Source organism: Sus scrofa, chromosome 12 (assembly GCF_054392235.1).
Source record: "Sus scrofa isolate SSC_HxYL_T2T_F1_AM1 chromosome 12, Sscrofa_HxYL_maternal_Yorkshire_Landrace_v2.0, whole genome shotgun sequence".
Classification (NCBI taxonomy): domain Eukaryota; kingdom Metazoa; phylum Chordata; class Mammalia; order Artiodactyla; family Suidae; genus Sus; species Sus scrofa.
The window spans coordinates 35,737,326-35,752,127 of NC_139394.1; the positions used below are offsets into that span (position 1 = coordinate 35,737,326).

Sequence of the window (14,802 nt, forward strand, 5' to 3'; positions counted from 1 at the left end):
CTATAATTTTCCTTATTTAACTAAAAACAAGCAAATACAACTCTCTAAATTCCATAAGTCATTTGCTAAGAGAGCACCTTTCCAGGATGTATTTTAAGCATTAGTGTAGATGCCAAACATTTTATGTTTCTTGATGTTAGAGCAATATATATTAACTTGGCTGACAAACTAGTAAATTTTACCCAAGGAGGAAGTAGTGATAAGGCAGTTGATACTATAAAACTCCCATCTTGGCAGTTTAACATGTGAGGAACGCCTTCTGTACTCTTCCATTGCTATGGGACTCTGACATTGTTTTAAATGATTTATTCACAAACTATTTTAGAATTAAAAGCAAGACTTCTCTAGTCCTACTACCCTTACATAGATAAATTACCCTGTTTGAAAATACTGTACGTGTTTTGATTCATTGCCATCTAGTTTGATCCCAAAGATTGTCTATGACCATGGGTTTCAAATTAAATTGTGGATTCCATCATACTTCATATTCAAGGCAGCTTGTTTCCTGATATACCTGCTGGTGACTTTCTGTCACTGCAGATACGCCCCTTGTGTCATCTGCATCCCCTTCCCACTCTTTTTCTTTTTTATGTCTATTCTTAATCGATAGCTGTTTTTTCTTTTCCCTTGTCATTTTGTAAGATCTCTTTACATCATAGTTAATAACCCTATCTTACCAAATCTGTTACAGATATTTTCCCCTACACAAATTGCGTTTTTAATTTTTTTTTAAGTTTTTACACACAGGTAACTTTCTCTTGTCAAATCTTTCTCTTTCTTTGTAATTTCTCCTCTTTTACACTTTAAAATTTTCATTCCTATCAATTTAAGGTACATATTTACCTAGTTTTCCTCCCATGTCTATCTGTATTCGGCCCATCTAAGAAGTTATTCTCTTTGACATATCGTATGAGACGAGGGTCTACACTTTACACCTTCTTTTTTCAAATAGTTTGTTGTCACAATCCCTTGTTGTTTAGTGGTATTTAGTGGTATCTACATTAAATTAAATTCTCATATAATCTAGGGCTCTGTTAGGGGCTATCTAATCTTTCCAGTTGCTTTGTCCATAAATATTCTTTGAGTGAATGAATGTTTTATCTAACTCTGCTTTGACCAATAACAACTTTTGTAGTCTATATGTGCCTTAAATCCTTAGGCCACGTTCTACCTTGGTTTGTTTCCTTATTATTTTTCAGAATTTGCTTGCCAGTTCTATTTCTTTTCTTCTAAATCAATTTAAGAATCTTATTATTTAGGTATTATTATATCTAGATTCAAATTTTGAACTCTTGGTCAATTTCCTCCAAAACAAACAAAATTCGATGAAATTTTGATTCCAACTGAATTCTCTAAAGGTTAATTTGGAAGGAATACATTTTCTGTTTTGAAACCAGATCTCCCTTAAGCCCCAAACTTCAGATGAATTCTAAATATTTAATAGCTAAAAACCTTGGAGTGGTACTAAGTTTCAGTAAACAGGGTTTAAATTCCAATTAGGAAAGGAATTTCCCATATTGTAAATGTTCCCTTTTGGTACATTTGTAGCCAGAATTGGAGAAGTAGGAAAATAGTTTCCTTTTATGTCAGCCTTCACTAAACCAGAAGATGCATGTTAGGGGTTAAATATATTGTTAAAACAGGATTTTAACTGATTAATATTTATATTATGAACAAGTTCACATGATAAATTTTATCAAATGGATATACTTGTGTGTATGTCTTTGATTAGGGACTTCTGTGTGTATAAGCAGAGACTGAACATTATTTCTTTGATTTTTCTTTGATGTTCAGAGTCAGAATTCAATTTTGCACGTTTTGGAGGATGAGGCAGCTACAGGTAAAGAAGTTGACAGCTCTTGGGAAGGTTAATTAGAGCTAATTATAATTTGATTGACCTGCTTTTCCTCCGGAAAGCTTAACCAATCTTCCTTTGGAAAGTGAGGATTTTGCTTTTTCATACAAACAAAAGAAAATTTTTGTTTCTTAGATTTACAAATATCTATCATTTTTATATACTTTACAAAGGAGTGTCACCACATAAATCAAAGAATCAGGGATCTGGGTGGGATTAGAAAGGACTTTCAAGATTATATAGTCCTTGAGAGCATTTTTTTATATTAACTTGTGATGGAAATTGTAAATTTTAGAGAAATATAAACTAGTATGCATAATTTTTAAATCCATTTAATGAAAAAAACCAAGAAAGTAAATTGTCAAACACAATAAAGTGTAGTGTAGCTGTAGCTGTCAGTCCTTTTTCAACCTTGGTATTCTTTTTTTTGTTTTAATGAATAAGTTTTTTATTATTGCATTAAATACATATATTACAACATAAAATATCTAAACGTTTTACACTGTACATACACAAGGCCTGAAGATGTCTCTTTATATAGTACAAAACCTCATAAACTGCTCATCTGACCAAAGAATATCCATCTTCCTTTTGTTTGACTTTGATAGTCTTCATTCTACATGGTTTAGATGTAATCCCATTTCCTTGATAATATTATAAAAAGATTTTGCTTAATATATAAAGACAGCATAATTAAATGATTTGCTTTTCATTATATCATATTTTTCATAGCATGGCTTATGGTTGTTACTGTAATTATTTAAATGAAATACAATTCTACTAATATTCCCATAGTATTGAAACCTTCCTATGAAAGCTTCTTAGCAAAGTTCTCTAAAACCATTATTATATATGAAAATCAAAATATCATTTTTAGTGTTTGTCAACCCACTTATGTTAAGTGGAGCACCAGTTAATATTACATAGGGTTTTACTCTCAGATAGCTTGTGTTCTAATTTGGGCAGTCAAGACTTTTAGAAAGTTTGGGAGTTAAATACTTAACAATTTAACAACAGTTCAACATAGCAGTAGGAGATACTAAGTAGTATGCAATTAATTACAGATGATAGATATTATTAAGGATAAAAGGAGGATAAAATCATTGTAAGCTTAAGTGGTCTGGAAAGATTAGAGGAGGCAAAATCTGATTTTTAAGGATATATGAAAACTGGATGAAGATAAAAGAGGAAAAGTGAATTCGCCTAGTGAAAGGAATAATGTGCTCAAAAGCATTTTAGAGTAGGAGAGTTTAATCTGGGGAATTTGGTAAGTGAATATACTTGGATATGGTGGTCCTATAAGAGAAATGAATGTGCTAAAGCTGGAAAAGAGGTAGAATAATGGGCTGATACATGCATGGAGAAGACGTAGGAAAGGAAAGGAGATGAGAGAGCACGTATCAGAGACATATATAAAGTTCTGTGAATTCATTTTCTTGCCCAAGTGTGGCCATGGTTAAGGGATGACTTGTAGAGTCATTTTGTAAATATCTAGCAGATTACTTTGTGATCATCCATGGAAATGAATATTAAACATATTTTAATAAAGTTGATACATAAATTAAGGAAACTAGATATAACTTGCTTTTAAACACTTCTCCTTCAACAGCCCTCTTCCTGCAGTAACCCTTAATCTTGTTCACAATCTCTTATGGAACTAAGACCAAGAAGGGTTTTCCAATGAGTGGATGTAGGAAGCTGATAAGAGGCGCATTCTTCGGGGCTTGATGGCATAAGTTACATTACACTAAGACATATATCTCTTTGCAGTCTCCTTTTTCTCCTGTCAGCCATTGACATTTTGAAAGATTTACTGATTAGCTTTAAAATTACAGAACTTCTAAGTTTAGTGATGTGAATATGCTACCTAATTACAAATGTGCAACTACAGTAAGTGCTTTTTCCTTCTACTTTAGAGAGCCGTTACAACTAGAGAAGGAAAGGTTTTACTTAATTGTTGCTAACATATAAAAAGACATGTGCACACTATATTTCAAAAAAACTGCTCTGGAGTTCAATAACTGGTATTACTATCTGAGTGCCTCCAGAAAGCCCTTAATCATTTGATATAGTCTAGCTCCCTAATCATATTGTTGATTATGTATGTATTTCAAAAGCAGTAAAGAGGTACAGGGGGGAAAAAAAAAGTATACCAAGAACTGTAATAGTTTCTTTAACCCTGTTGTGAGAGTTGTTTTATCTTACAAAGCAGATGCTTTGATTTACCATTGTATGAATGAACAGAAGGAGTTTTAAAGAATTACAGAGCCAGAATATGAAAAAAAAAAAATCACCAATCTAAAATTCTAACCTCGTATCTCATCTAATACCCATATTTTTTATTCTATATCATGTTAATGCCTTAAGGGGGAAAAAGTGCTGAATGTGGTAAAACAGCATATTGTCTTTTGTCTGAGCTTATACTGCCCTGTGTCTGAGATTATACTGCCCTTTGTCTCAACACAATCACATAGCTAAGTTCAACGTATTTGTAGCCTACATAGATGTTCATTAGTTTGAATTATATTTTCAAAGAAGAATTTGGTCTGGTCTCCCCTGAAGACTCATTGTGAAATTGTGAGGTGGAAAATCCTCATTTTACAATCAGACAGTGTGAGTTGAAAGTATTTCCTCAGTGTCACTAAAAAAAAAAGTTAATTCAGCAATTTGCCTTCATAATTCAGGATTCCTTTCCACTGTGTTTGCTCAAACAGCTTAGTATAAAAAGCATAATGCTTATGTTGATTTTTCTGATTTACTATTCCACCTTAGTTTCTCTTTTATTTTTTAACTTTATAAACTGAATTAACTTGTACCTAATACAAACTAATTTGGTGAGCTGGCTGCCACATTTTACCCTGACTCATGGTTAGGTACTGGGAAAATTCTGGCTCGAATTGTTACTGACATAGGAGGCTTTACAGTTATTAGAAGACAGCCCAGGAGGAAAAGAAAAAAATGGATTTATGTGGTTCTGTATTGCTAAATACAGCACACTGCTGTTGTCTTTTCTTTACTACTTCCTCTAAGAGTCTTCATTTCAATGCACTAATCTTTTAAGCAGCCATTCAGTGGGAATTGGGCTAGAACTTTGCTAAGGGGTCACATTTACCAACCTGACAGTTATACATTCACAAAGGAAATAGCATGAATTTATTCAGCATCAAAACCTCTGTACCTTTTACCACCCAACTGCATTTCACACCGTATTACCATCAGTGCACCAAATGGCTATATAAATTCCATCCAGATTCTTCATTTAATTAACTAGCATTCTTTGAACAAAAATAAAAGTGCTGTTTTTATAGAGGAATAAAAGCTGCATGAAGCGAGTGTGAAGGAGACAAATCATCAAATTAGTTATTCTTCACTGCAGCTATGGATTCTCTGCCCCTCCTCTTTCTCTTCAGTGGCAATATTTTTTTTTCTAGCTTGATTGAATGGAAAATGGGGAACAGTGTAGCAGCCTCAAATGTGTCTGAGTATATTATAATGGCACATCCCAAGTTCTTGCATGTCTGGGGACTGATGATACTGTCATCTACAAGTGATTTGGGTTTTTTAACCGTTTCTGTAGTTAGTAACCAAGAGCATGAACTTAGTACCTAGACTGCCTGGGTTCAAATCCCAACTCAGTCACTTATTAAGTTTGATTCTGGGCAAGTTACTTAACCTTTCAGTTTCCTAGCTATTAAATGAGGATAATAATAGTCATACTTCACACAGCATTGAATAGATTGTCTGAGTTGATCCATGTAAAACATTTAGAGCCATGCTGACATATACTAAGCCATTACCTCCTATGTGGACAGTCTAATGTGAAGTTGATCCAATTGTGACACTGGTGACCGACCTTTGATCACCTGGGCTGAACTGACTGATGTGGTAGTTAGGTAGATGTCCTCTTATTTTTTTGTTTTATTTTATTTTATTATATTTTTGTCTTTTTGCCTTTTTGAGGGCCACTCCCGCAGCACATGGAGGTTCCCAGGCTAGGGGTCTAATCAGAGCTGTAGCCATCAGCCTACACCAGAGCCACAGCAACTTGGGATCCGAGCCGCGTCTGTGACCTACACCACAGCTCACGGCAATGCCAGATCCTTAACCCACTGAGCAAGGCCAGGAATCGAACCTGCAACCTCATGGTCCCTAGTCAGATTCGTTAACCACTGCACCACAACGGGAACTCCTAGATGTCCTTTTATTTCCTTAGATTTTTTTTTTCTTAAAGTACCTTTTATTGCAAAACAATTACTTCAAAAAAAATAAGGAAATAAGGTTATGTGAATAGCAGGCAGTTAGTTGGCCACATCCCTCCATCCTGCAGCTGCTGCCAGATTAACTTTCTAAAGCACTGTGTTCTCATATAAGTTTCTGCTCAGAAGACTTCAAACCTTTGTTTGTCATGCTATTTCTACCAGAGCCCAGCCCCTTCCCTCCCTTTTTTTATCCGTTTCTTCCCTATAGGAAGCATCTAGTCCAAAGTTGATCTAATGTCATTTTTCAAATGCCTTCTTGCCCCTCTTCTTTTGTTTACATTGTTCCATCTAATATGCCCTCCCCTCTTCCTCCACCAAGCTAAGTCATACCTCGTGTTTTAGGCTGAGCCAAAAAAGGGAAAGTGTCTTTTATGCACTTTTGTCTTTTCTTTAATCACCTAACATGATTATCTAGATGCAATAGGTTCTAAGGAAAAGTTGTTAATGATGATAAACTCTCCTGTTAGTTCTACTTTCAAACTGCATTTAGAACTTAACCACTTCACAACATCCACACCACTGTTCCCCTTGTCCAAGGTACAGTTAACTTTTTCTCTGGCCCGCTTCCTCTTCTCCCTGTGCTACCCTTGCCCGCTCCATGATGAGCTGTCTACTTTAAGGGTGCAGTGAATGTCTGAATTAAATTTTACTATATTTTGTATCATTGAAATTTTCTAACAACAGCAAAAAAAAAAAAAAAAAAAAAAGAGTGCAGTGAATGTCTTATCCACTTAAAATTTAAGTAAGAATACACTGCTTCTCTGTTCAGACTCTCCAGTCACTTCCAATCTCACTCTGAGTAAAAGCAAAGTCCTCGAGATGGCCTACAAAGCCTCTGAAGATCTACCATTCCATGCCAACCCCATCTCTGCCCAAGCTCCTGTGACCACTTCTTCCTGTACCCCACTACTGTCTCCTTCTGCTACACTGGCTTCCTGACTGTTCTCTGAAGATGCAAGGCACAATCCTTGCTCAGGGCCTTTGCACAAACTGTTCCAGAAAGCTCCTCTTTGGGAAATCTTCATGGCTCCATCCTTCCTATAGTTCTCTGTTAAATGTTTTTTCAATGAGATCTTCACTGATGATCCTAATTTGCTGTTTCCCTAAACTAGATTTTAAATTCTGGGGGACGAAAGGGGGATTTTTTTTTTCTGTTTTGTTAGGTGCACTATCTTCAGTACCAGAAACAGAACCTGACACATAAGTATTAAATAAATAGTTATTTAAATGTATAAATTAAAAATTGACCCTTAAAAATATGTCCATAGTTCTAACCCTCCCTTAGGCTCAAACAAAAGCAAGTGTCCCATAATGACTTCTAGGAAATTAAAGTAGCCATAGTTGAATATTAGCCATGGCAATTGGAGCAGAAAGTTCCATTGCAGAGAAAAGAAATTTCTGCATCAAGTAAAGAGAAAGAAATGGTTTACATTATAGTAGCTGCCATGTTAAATTATATTGGCGACCTAGGGAACTGCTATTGACCCAGCACTAAGACACATTTTTGAGAGAATAAGTGGTTGTGGCTACACTATCCTCTTCCTAAGGTGGAGAATGTAGCTAGTCTAAGTTTTTTGCTTTTGTTTTTCCTGTTTGTGTATGTGTTTGTCATCTTGCAGTGTAGTAAAATGGTGACAAGAGCATTGACGTTGGACTCAGGTAATCCTGGGTTTAAATTCTGGCACTGGTATATGTGCTGAGGTAGCTTATGTAACCTCTCTGAGCCTCTGTTTGATTATGTATAAATGGTTTTTAATAATTCCTTTCTCCCACTGTTGTTCTAAAAGGCAAATGGGAGAAGACACGTAAATTATCTGAGACATAACATATGTTAAATATCTTGTGAGCATCGCATCCTATAGAAATAGCTGTATATTTTGCTACTGAATTCCACCTTTTGGCTTTCATCAAAATGGAGAAGTAGCAGTTAGACTGATGTCTAAGAATAAGCTTTGGCTCCTGGGGCTTGGACCACTATGTTCCTCAGCAGTATCTGATGAATCTGCAAGATTCATCTTCCTAGAACATGAGCCTATCACCTTCTTGACTTTTGTAGAAGCCTACTCTTTATTTTTAGAGCCAATTCTTATTCTTCTATTTTTCCCTTTCTATTCTCTTCTGCTTCTCTTATTTTCAAAATTCTGTGCTAGGTATGTGAAGTTGGAGATTCCCTACTGAAAAGGATCCAAGAAATCAAGAAAGGAAAAGTAAGATCAGGCAGCCACTCTGTATAATAAAATAATATGAGTATTAATTTTCAAATTGAGATGTGAGACATGTATATTGATTCATTTTTGAAATTATTAACTTCCAGAAGGAGGAAAATACTTTGTTTAAACCACTGAACTATTTTTACATGGATTTTTTTCAATGACATTAATTTTTGAAATCTTTAGGAAGCCAAAGCTATGGTTGAAGAAACAAGAGCCCTGCGAAGTCGGATCCACCTTGCCGAAGCCGCACAAAGACAGGCGCATGGCATGGAAATGGATTATGAAGAAGTGATCCGTCTGTTAGAGGCTGAGATTACAGAGCTAAAGGCTCAGCTTGCTGATTATTCTGACCAAAATAAAGTAAGCAAAACAGTTCTCTCTTCTAGTTACTATGGTTTCCTTGCCGTTGTCATGTATCCTGTTTTCATTTTCTTTTCATCTGCACTTCTAAACTAGGTCAGTGTTTGTCTCTATCATTCAGTGATAGGATGATGTGTCGTGATGGGGGTAATGTGAAGGGCACGGCCTCCCTTTACCCAGATAGCTTTGGGATAGAAAAGGATGTGCCCCAAATGTATTTGGGTCATTGGTCAGCATTGTACAGGTCAGGCATTCAGTCCTGGAACTATCTAACATTTAATTGATTACATCAGTTTTCTCCTTTTTCCCTCAACTCGCTAATTTATCTTGTGGGGATGGGAGGAAAAGAGTCTAGGGATGGGTTTTGTCTTTGATTAGAGTCCTTAAGAAAGTGTAAAAGTTAAATAATTTTTTGCCCAAGTTCCAAGAAAATTAGTAGAAAGGAACTGAGTTTGAATTTAGTAGGCTCCAGTTTCAAGAGCAAAATATTGAAGGCTTTTCAGAAGGCAATGTGAACTCCCTTTTAATGTGAATTTTTTATTACATAATTTTTTAAGCATAATGCATACTATATTCATTGAGTGGTCTTTAAAAACTGTAATAGACATCTACATTTTTATTTCACTGAATTAAAGTAGAAAATTAAATAAATTGAAATAAATATTTTATAACTTTGTAGAGTTCATTTATAACGGCTATAGGTGTAGGTACTTCTAATCCAGTTATCTTTCAAGAGAACATGAAGCAAATTTGAAAAATTTATGTATATTTATTTAAACATAAAAAAAGTTAAATACTTTAGGAGTTCCCTTCGTGGCTCAGTGGTTAACGAATCCAACTAGGAACCATGAGGTTGCGGGTTCAATCCCTGGCCTCACTCAGTGGGTTGAGGATCCCGCGTCCCGTGAGCTGTGGTGTAGGTTGCAGACACGGCTGGGATCCCACGTTGCTGTGGCTCTGGTGTAGGCTGGTGGCTACGGCTCTGATTAGACCCCTAGCCTGGGAACCTCCATATGCCGCGGGAGGGGCCTTAGAAAAGGCAAAAAGACAAAAATAAATAAATAAATAAAAGTTAAATACTTTAAATGTATCAAATAGAATGAAACCAGTTTTAGAAAACCAAAACGCAAAGAAAATCTGAAATTTTCTTTGGTTAGCTCTTAAGAGTCACTAATATATTTCTTACATCTGACCATTTAAACCAATTCCAGAAGAAAGCTGATGTTCTTGCCACCCTTTGATAATACAACAAGGCCAATAGGAAAACATATTACTTGAGAAAGCAGAGTACTTAAGAATATTAAATATATTTATTATTCTTAACCCAGTGTTTATATTCTGAAATCAGAGATGCGTGTTTATTTCATGTAACTTTAACATGATTATGAAAGTATTTGGGAAATTATCAAAATATTAAAAATCCTTTTTTGTAATAACTATATTTACGTTTGGAGAGATAAGTCTTTAAAAATACTCTCTTTCTAAACAAAGAGTGCACATGAATTTATTCATTTTTTATTAAAGTGTAGTTACTTGCAATTCTCTTTCCAGATTCTAGCTGAGGAACATTTTTGTCCTAAGTTCTGTGGTAATATAATTAATTCAGTTCTTCTCTTTTTTAGCATAATGGAGTCTCATGCCATTTCTCTTAACAAAGTCTTAAGCTAAGCCATTATCTTGCCTCTGAAAATAATCTTTTTTTTTTTTTTTTTTTTTTTTTTGCAAAGAGGAGGTGTTATACAGGAGCATCGCAACATTTTCTAACCCAATACCAGTGGCAGAAAAAAAAAAGAATTTTATTTTATTTTATTTTTTGCTTTTTAGGACTGCACCCACAGCATATGGAGATTCCTGGGCTAGGGGTCTAAATCAGAGCTACAGCTTCCGGCCTATGCCACAGCCACGGCAACACCAGATCCGAGCCACCTCTGCGACCTACACTGCACAGCAATGCCAGATCCTTAACCCACTGAGTGAGGCCAGGGATCGAACCCGTAACCTCGTGGTTCCTAGTCAGATTCATTTCCGCTGCACCGTGTATGACGGGAACTCCAAAGGAAATTTTTAAAAATTGAGATTGCTTGAGGACACACTGACCAAGATATTAGAGGATGCACGTTCAAATATTCAAAATTTTTTTTTTTTTTTGTCTTTTTGTCCTTTTTAGGGCCGCACCTGCAGCATATGGAGGTTCCCAGCTAGGGGTCTAATCAGAGCTGTAGCCACTGGCCTACGCCTGAGCCACAGCAACGCTAGATCCAAGCTGAGTCTGCGACCTACACCAGAGCTCACAGCAACGCCAGATCCTTAATCCACTGAGCGAGGCCAGGGATCGAACCCTCAACCTCATGGTTCCTAGTCGTATTCATTTCTGTTGCACCAGGACGGGAACTTCCAAATATTCATTTTTAAACAGATTCTTTTTGTAACTTATAGGAAAAATTCCTATAAGTTTTCCCTTATATTATATCTGTATTTGCATATTTCCTTTTTTTTTCTACCTCCAGCTTAAGAAATAAAACTTTACCAGAGTTCCCTTGCAGTGTAGTGGGTTAAGGATCAGGTGTTGTCACTGCAGCAGCTCTAGTTGCTGCTATGGTGTGGGTTCAATCCCTGACCATAGCAGCCTAAAGAAAGAAAGAAAACTTTCCCAATGCCTTTGAAATATCCCTCTCCGTTTGCATCTGCCGCCCTTGCCCTCTGAGGTAAACCACCTTCCCGGATTTAGTGTTAACCATTTTTGTGATAATTTTGCTACTTATGAATATGTCCCTTAATAATATGTGGTTTAAGTTTGCCTGTTTATCAACTTTACATAAAAAGAAATTTACTACTTCTATTGTTCTGACTCACTTTTTTCACTCGCTCCTCTGTGATTCATCTATCTGAAGTTTATAGCTAGTTCATGTCTTTTCATTGCTTTTTTGAACTCCACTGAATGGAGATAATACAATATATTTGTCCACTGTGTATTTGATGGGCAAATGAATTAACAAATCAAACGTAATTGTTTCAATTTTCTTCTACTATGAACAATATTGCTAAAAACAGTTTTGTAGATATATGCTGTTCCACATGTGTGACAGTGCTCTTGGGTTCATATCTTGGAGTGAAATTGCTAGATTGAATGATGATTGTATGATCAACTTTACTAATTACAATTATGTAATGCCTAATTGTGTATGAAACAATTTTTACTCCCACCAGTAGTGAATGAAAAATACCATTTACCCAAATCAATGCTGATGCTTGTTTTCTCTTAATTTTTATCAAGCTGTTAGGTGTGATAAGTGTATCTTATTGTGGTTTAACTTGAATTTCTCTGGTTACTAATGATTTTGAGCTACTGATGTGCTGGGACCAGCTGGCACTGGCTTAGGAGAGCTGATTGTGTACCTTTCTTCTTAACTCCATGTTCAATGACATCGGGTTGGTAGCTTGAAATCAGCCGTAATGGGGTTATTTACACCCCAAATGCAGTAAACCAGGGCTTTGCTCTTTGTCTCAGATAACCTGTTGAGCTAATATTTATGCATTTATTAGGCACTTGTGTTTCTATGCAAAATTCTTCTTCATATCTTTTAACCATTTTTCCATTGAGTTATTTGTGGTTTTTATATTCATGTATATAGTGATTGTATGTTCTGGTTACTAACCATATTACTTATTGTGTTGTAAAATCTTCTGAGTTTATGGCTTGCCTTTTCACCCTGTGGCAAAATGAATAGGTATTACTAATTTTCATATAATCAAACATATCCGTCTTTCCCCTCATATGTCTTTCGAGAAGTCCTTCCATTCCCAAAGATAAAAGGATATTTTTATATTTTCCTCTAGAAGTTTAAAAATTTTGATCCTTCTATCATGGTTTTATGTCATGGTAGGAGGTGAGGATTCATTTCATTCTTTCTTTTTTTTATTCTAAATGAATGACCAACTATCCCAGCACCATTCATTCAAAAGCCTCTTTTACTATAAATCTTGATCTCATCATCCTGTCTAGTTCTTTTTCTTTAAAAGTGTGTTGGCTATATGACACTTTGATCTTTACTATGTATTTTAGATTCAGCATATAAATTCCATCAAAAGGAAAAAATTTACTGAAAATGCATTAAATATGTAGAATAATTTGGGGAGAATTAACATATCTATGATTGCATCTTGATTCATAAACATCACTGAGGAACAGAAAGATTCATTGCATCTGTCCAGAGAATCTAGTCTATAGATAACTCCAAAATCTGTTGATGGTTGTGTCATGGCTTACTGTATGACTGGTGTTTATACATGTTCAAAGTGAGCTTGAAAAGAATTCTGCCAGCATTTGATGCGTTGTTTTACGTAGTTGAGTAGATGAGGGTCATTGATCGTGGGGTTCTTTTCTAGTCATATTAATTTCTTTGTCAGAGAATAGATTAAAATCTCCCTTGTGATTTCTTTTTTTAATTTTCTTTATGTATTTTGAAGTGATTTTTTTAGCTGCATGCAAGCTGGAATCATGTTATTATCCTTTTATGAAAACATCACTCTTCAATCTAGCAATCTTCTTTCCCTCTTACTGCTTATTTTTGATTGATATTAAAATAGCTATACCAGCTCTCTTTTAATATTTACTATGTATTTTTTCCATCCTTTTTTCTTTCAACTTTTCAGTATCTTTATATTGTAATTGTGTCAGTGGTAAACAACAGGTAGTTGGATTTTTTTCCCATCTTAATAATTTTTGACTCTAAATTGGGAAGATCTTATTTATACTCTTATTTGCTAATACACTTGGCTTCATTTCTACCCTTTTATTTTGTGCATTTTATTTGTCCCCTGTTTTCTAATTGTCATTTCTTGCCTCCTTTTTTTTTTAATTGGGTCATATTTCTCCTGTGTCTCCCCACTCTCATTTCATTTATTTCATTCTCCTGGTTTAGAAGTTAAACACTCTGTTTCTAATTTTTAGTGACCATCTTAGAAATTTTAACATTCTAACTTAAATTATAAAACTAATCACCAACTTTCACCTTCTTCTAAATATTGTAAGGACTTTAAAACATAAATCAATCATACCTTTCTATTTAATTTCTATTTTTGTCAATATTTTAGTTCTTTCTTGACTTTTAACATCATAAATTAGACACTTGCAATTTACTTCATGCAGTCAATCTTTGCTTAGATGTGTTCAAAATTCTTTCTTACATTTCAGATCTTCTTGCTAGAATTTCTTTCTTCCTGAGATATATCTTTTAGAAATAGTGAGGGTCAGTTAGTAATAAACTATCATCTTTGGGTTTGGGGTTTTTTTGTTGTTGTTGTTGTGTTTTTGTTGTTTTTTCTTTTTGTCTGCAAACATTTTTATTGTCTCTTGTTCTTGAAACATATTTTTACTACATTTAGAATATTAAGTTGGCACTGAATTTCTTTCATTATTTTTATTCCATGATTGTGATCTCAGGTATCAGTCTGTCTATCATTTGTTTGCAATCTGTTGTTTCATTTTAGATAGTTTTTTCTTTATCTTGGGTGTTCAGCAGTTTGACTGTCATTAGTCATGTGTCGACATATTTTTATTTCTATTGCTTGAGAGTCATAGAATGAGCTTCCTGATCTGAGAAACAGGATCTTTCACCATTTCTGAAAAACCCTAAGCTGTTATCCTGACACATTTTTCTTTCATTATTTCTGGTCTCTCTTATGTAATTCAAACCAGATGTATGTTAGATCTTCTTCTGGTAATTTCCTTCTTACCTTTTTTCATATTTTCCATTTTTATTTTTCTGCTCTACTATGAGGAGTTTCTTTACCTCTGTCTTCCAGTTCAGCCATTCTCTTCTCACATCTATTGGGTAGTAAATCCAAAAATTGAGTTTCTAATTATGACTACATTTTTATTTTTAAGATAGTTTTTTTATGTTATCTGGATCTATTTAGTTTTTTGTTTCTTTATTTTGCTTTTAATTCTTTTTTAATATTTAAAACATAGTAAACATGACTTTATATTTTGTATCCAGTCACTTTATATCTGCTGTCTTTTTAAGTTTGATCCTATAAATTGTTTCCTTCATCTGACTTTTGTCCTTAGTAGCTTATTTGCTAAGATCATGTTCTTTTGACACATTAAATGGAG

The 14,802-nt window shown here is 34.7% G+C and overlaps 1 protein-coding gene and 1 long non-coding RNA gene across 11 annotated transcripts in view; one reads left to right on the plus strand and one right to left on the minus strand.

Annotated features, from left to right (window-relative positions):
* STXBP4 (syntaxin binding protein 4) overlaps positions 1–14,802 on the plus strand; it is a 201,527-nt gene that overhangs the window by 102,391 nt on the left and 84,334 nt on the right. For all 10 annotated transcript variants that reach the window (XR_014820421.1, XR_014820422.1, XM_021067245.2 and 7 more), the window contains one exon: positions 8,511–8,687. Coding sequence is in view for 8 of the 10 variants with exons in the window: in XM_021067245.2 (XP_020922904.1) it covers positions 8,511–8,687 (177 nt within the window). In the remaining 2 variants the exon portion in view is untranslated. The remainder of the gene's footprint in view (positions 1–8,510; positions 8,688–14,802) is intronic.
* The window catches only part of LOC146398168 (uncharacterized), a 114,093-nt gene that overhangs the window by 94,952 nt on the left and 4,339 nt on the right, over positions 1–14,802 (minus strand). The gene's annotated exons all lie outside the window — the stretch shown is intronic.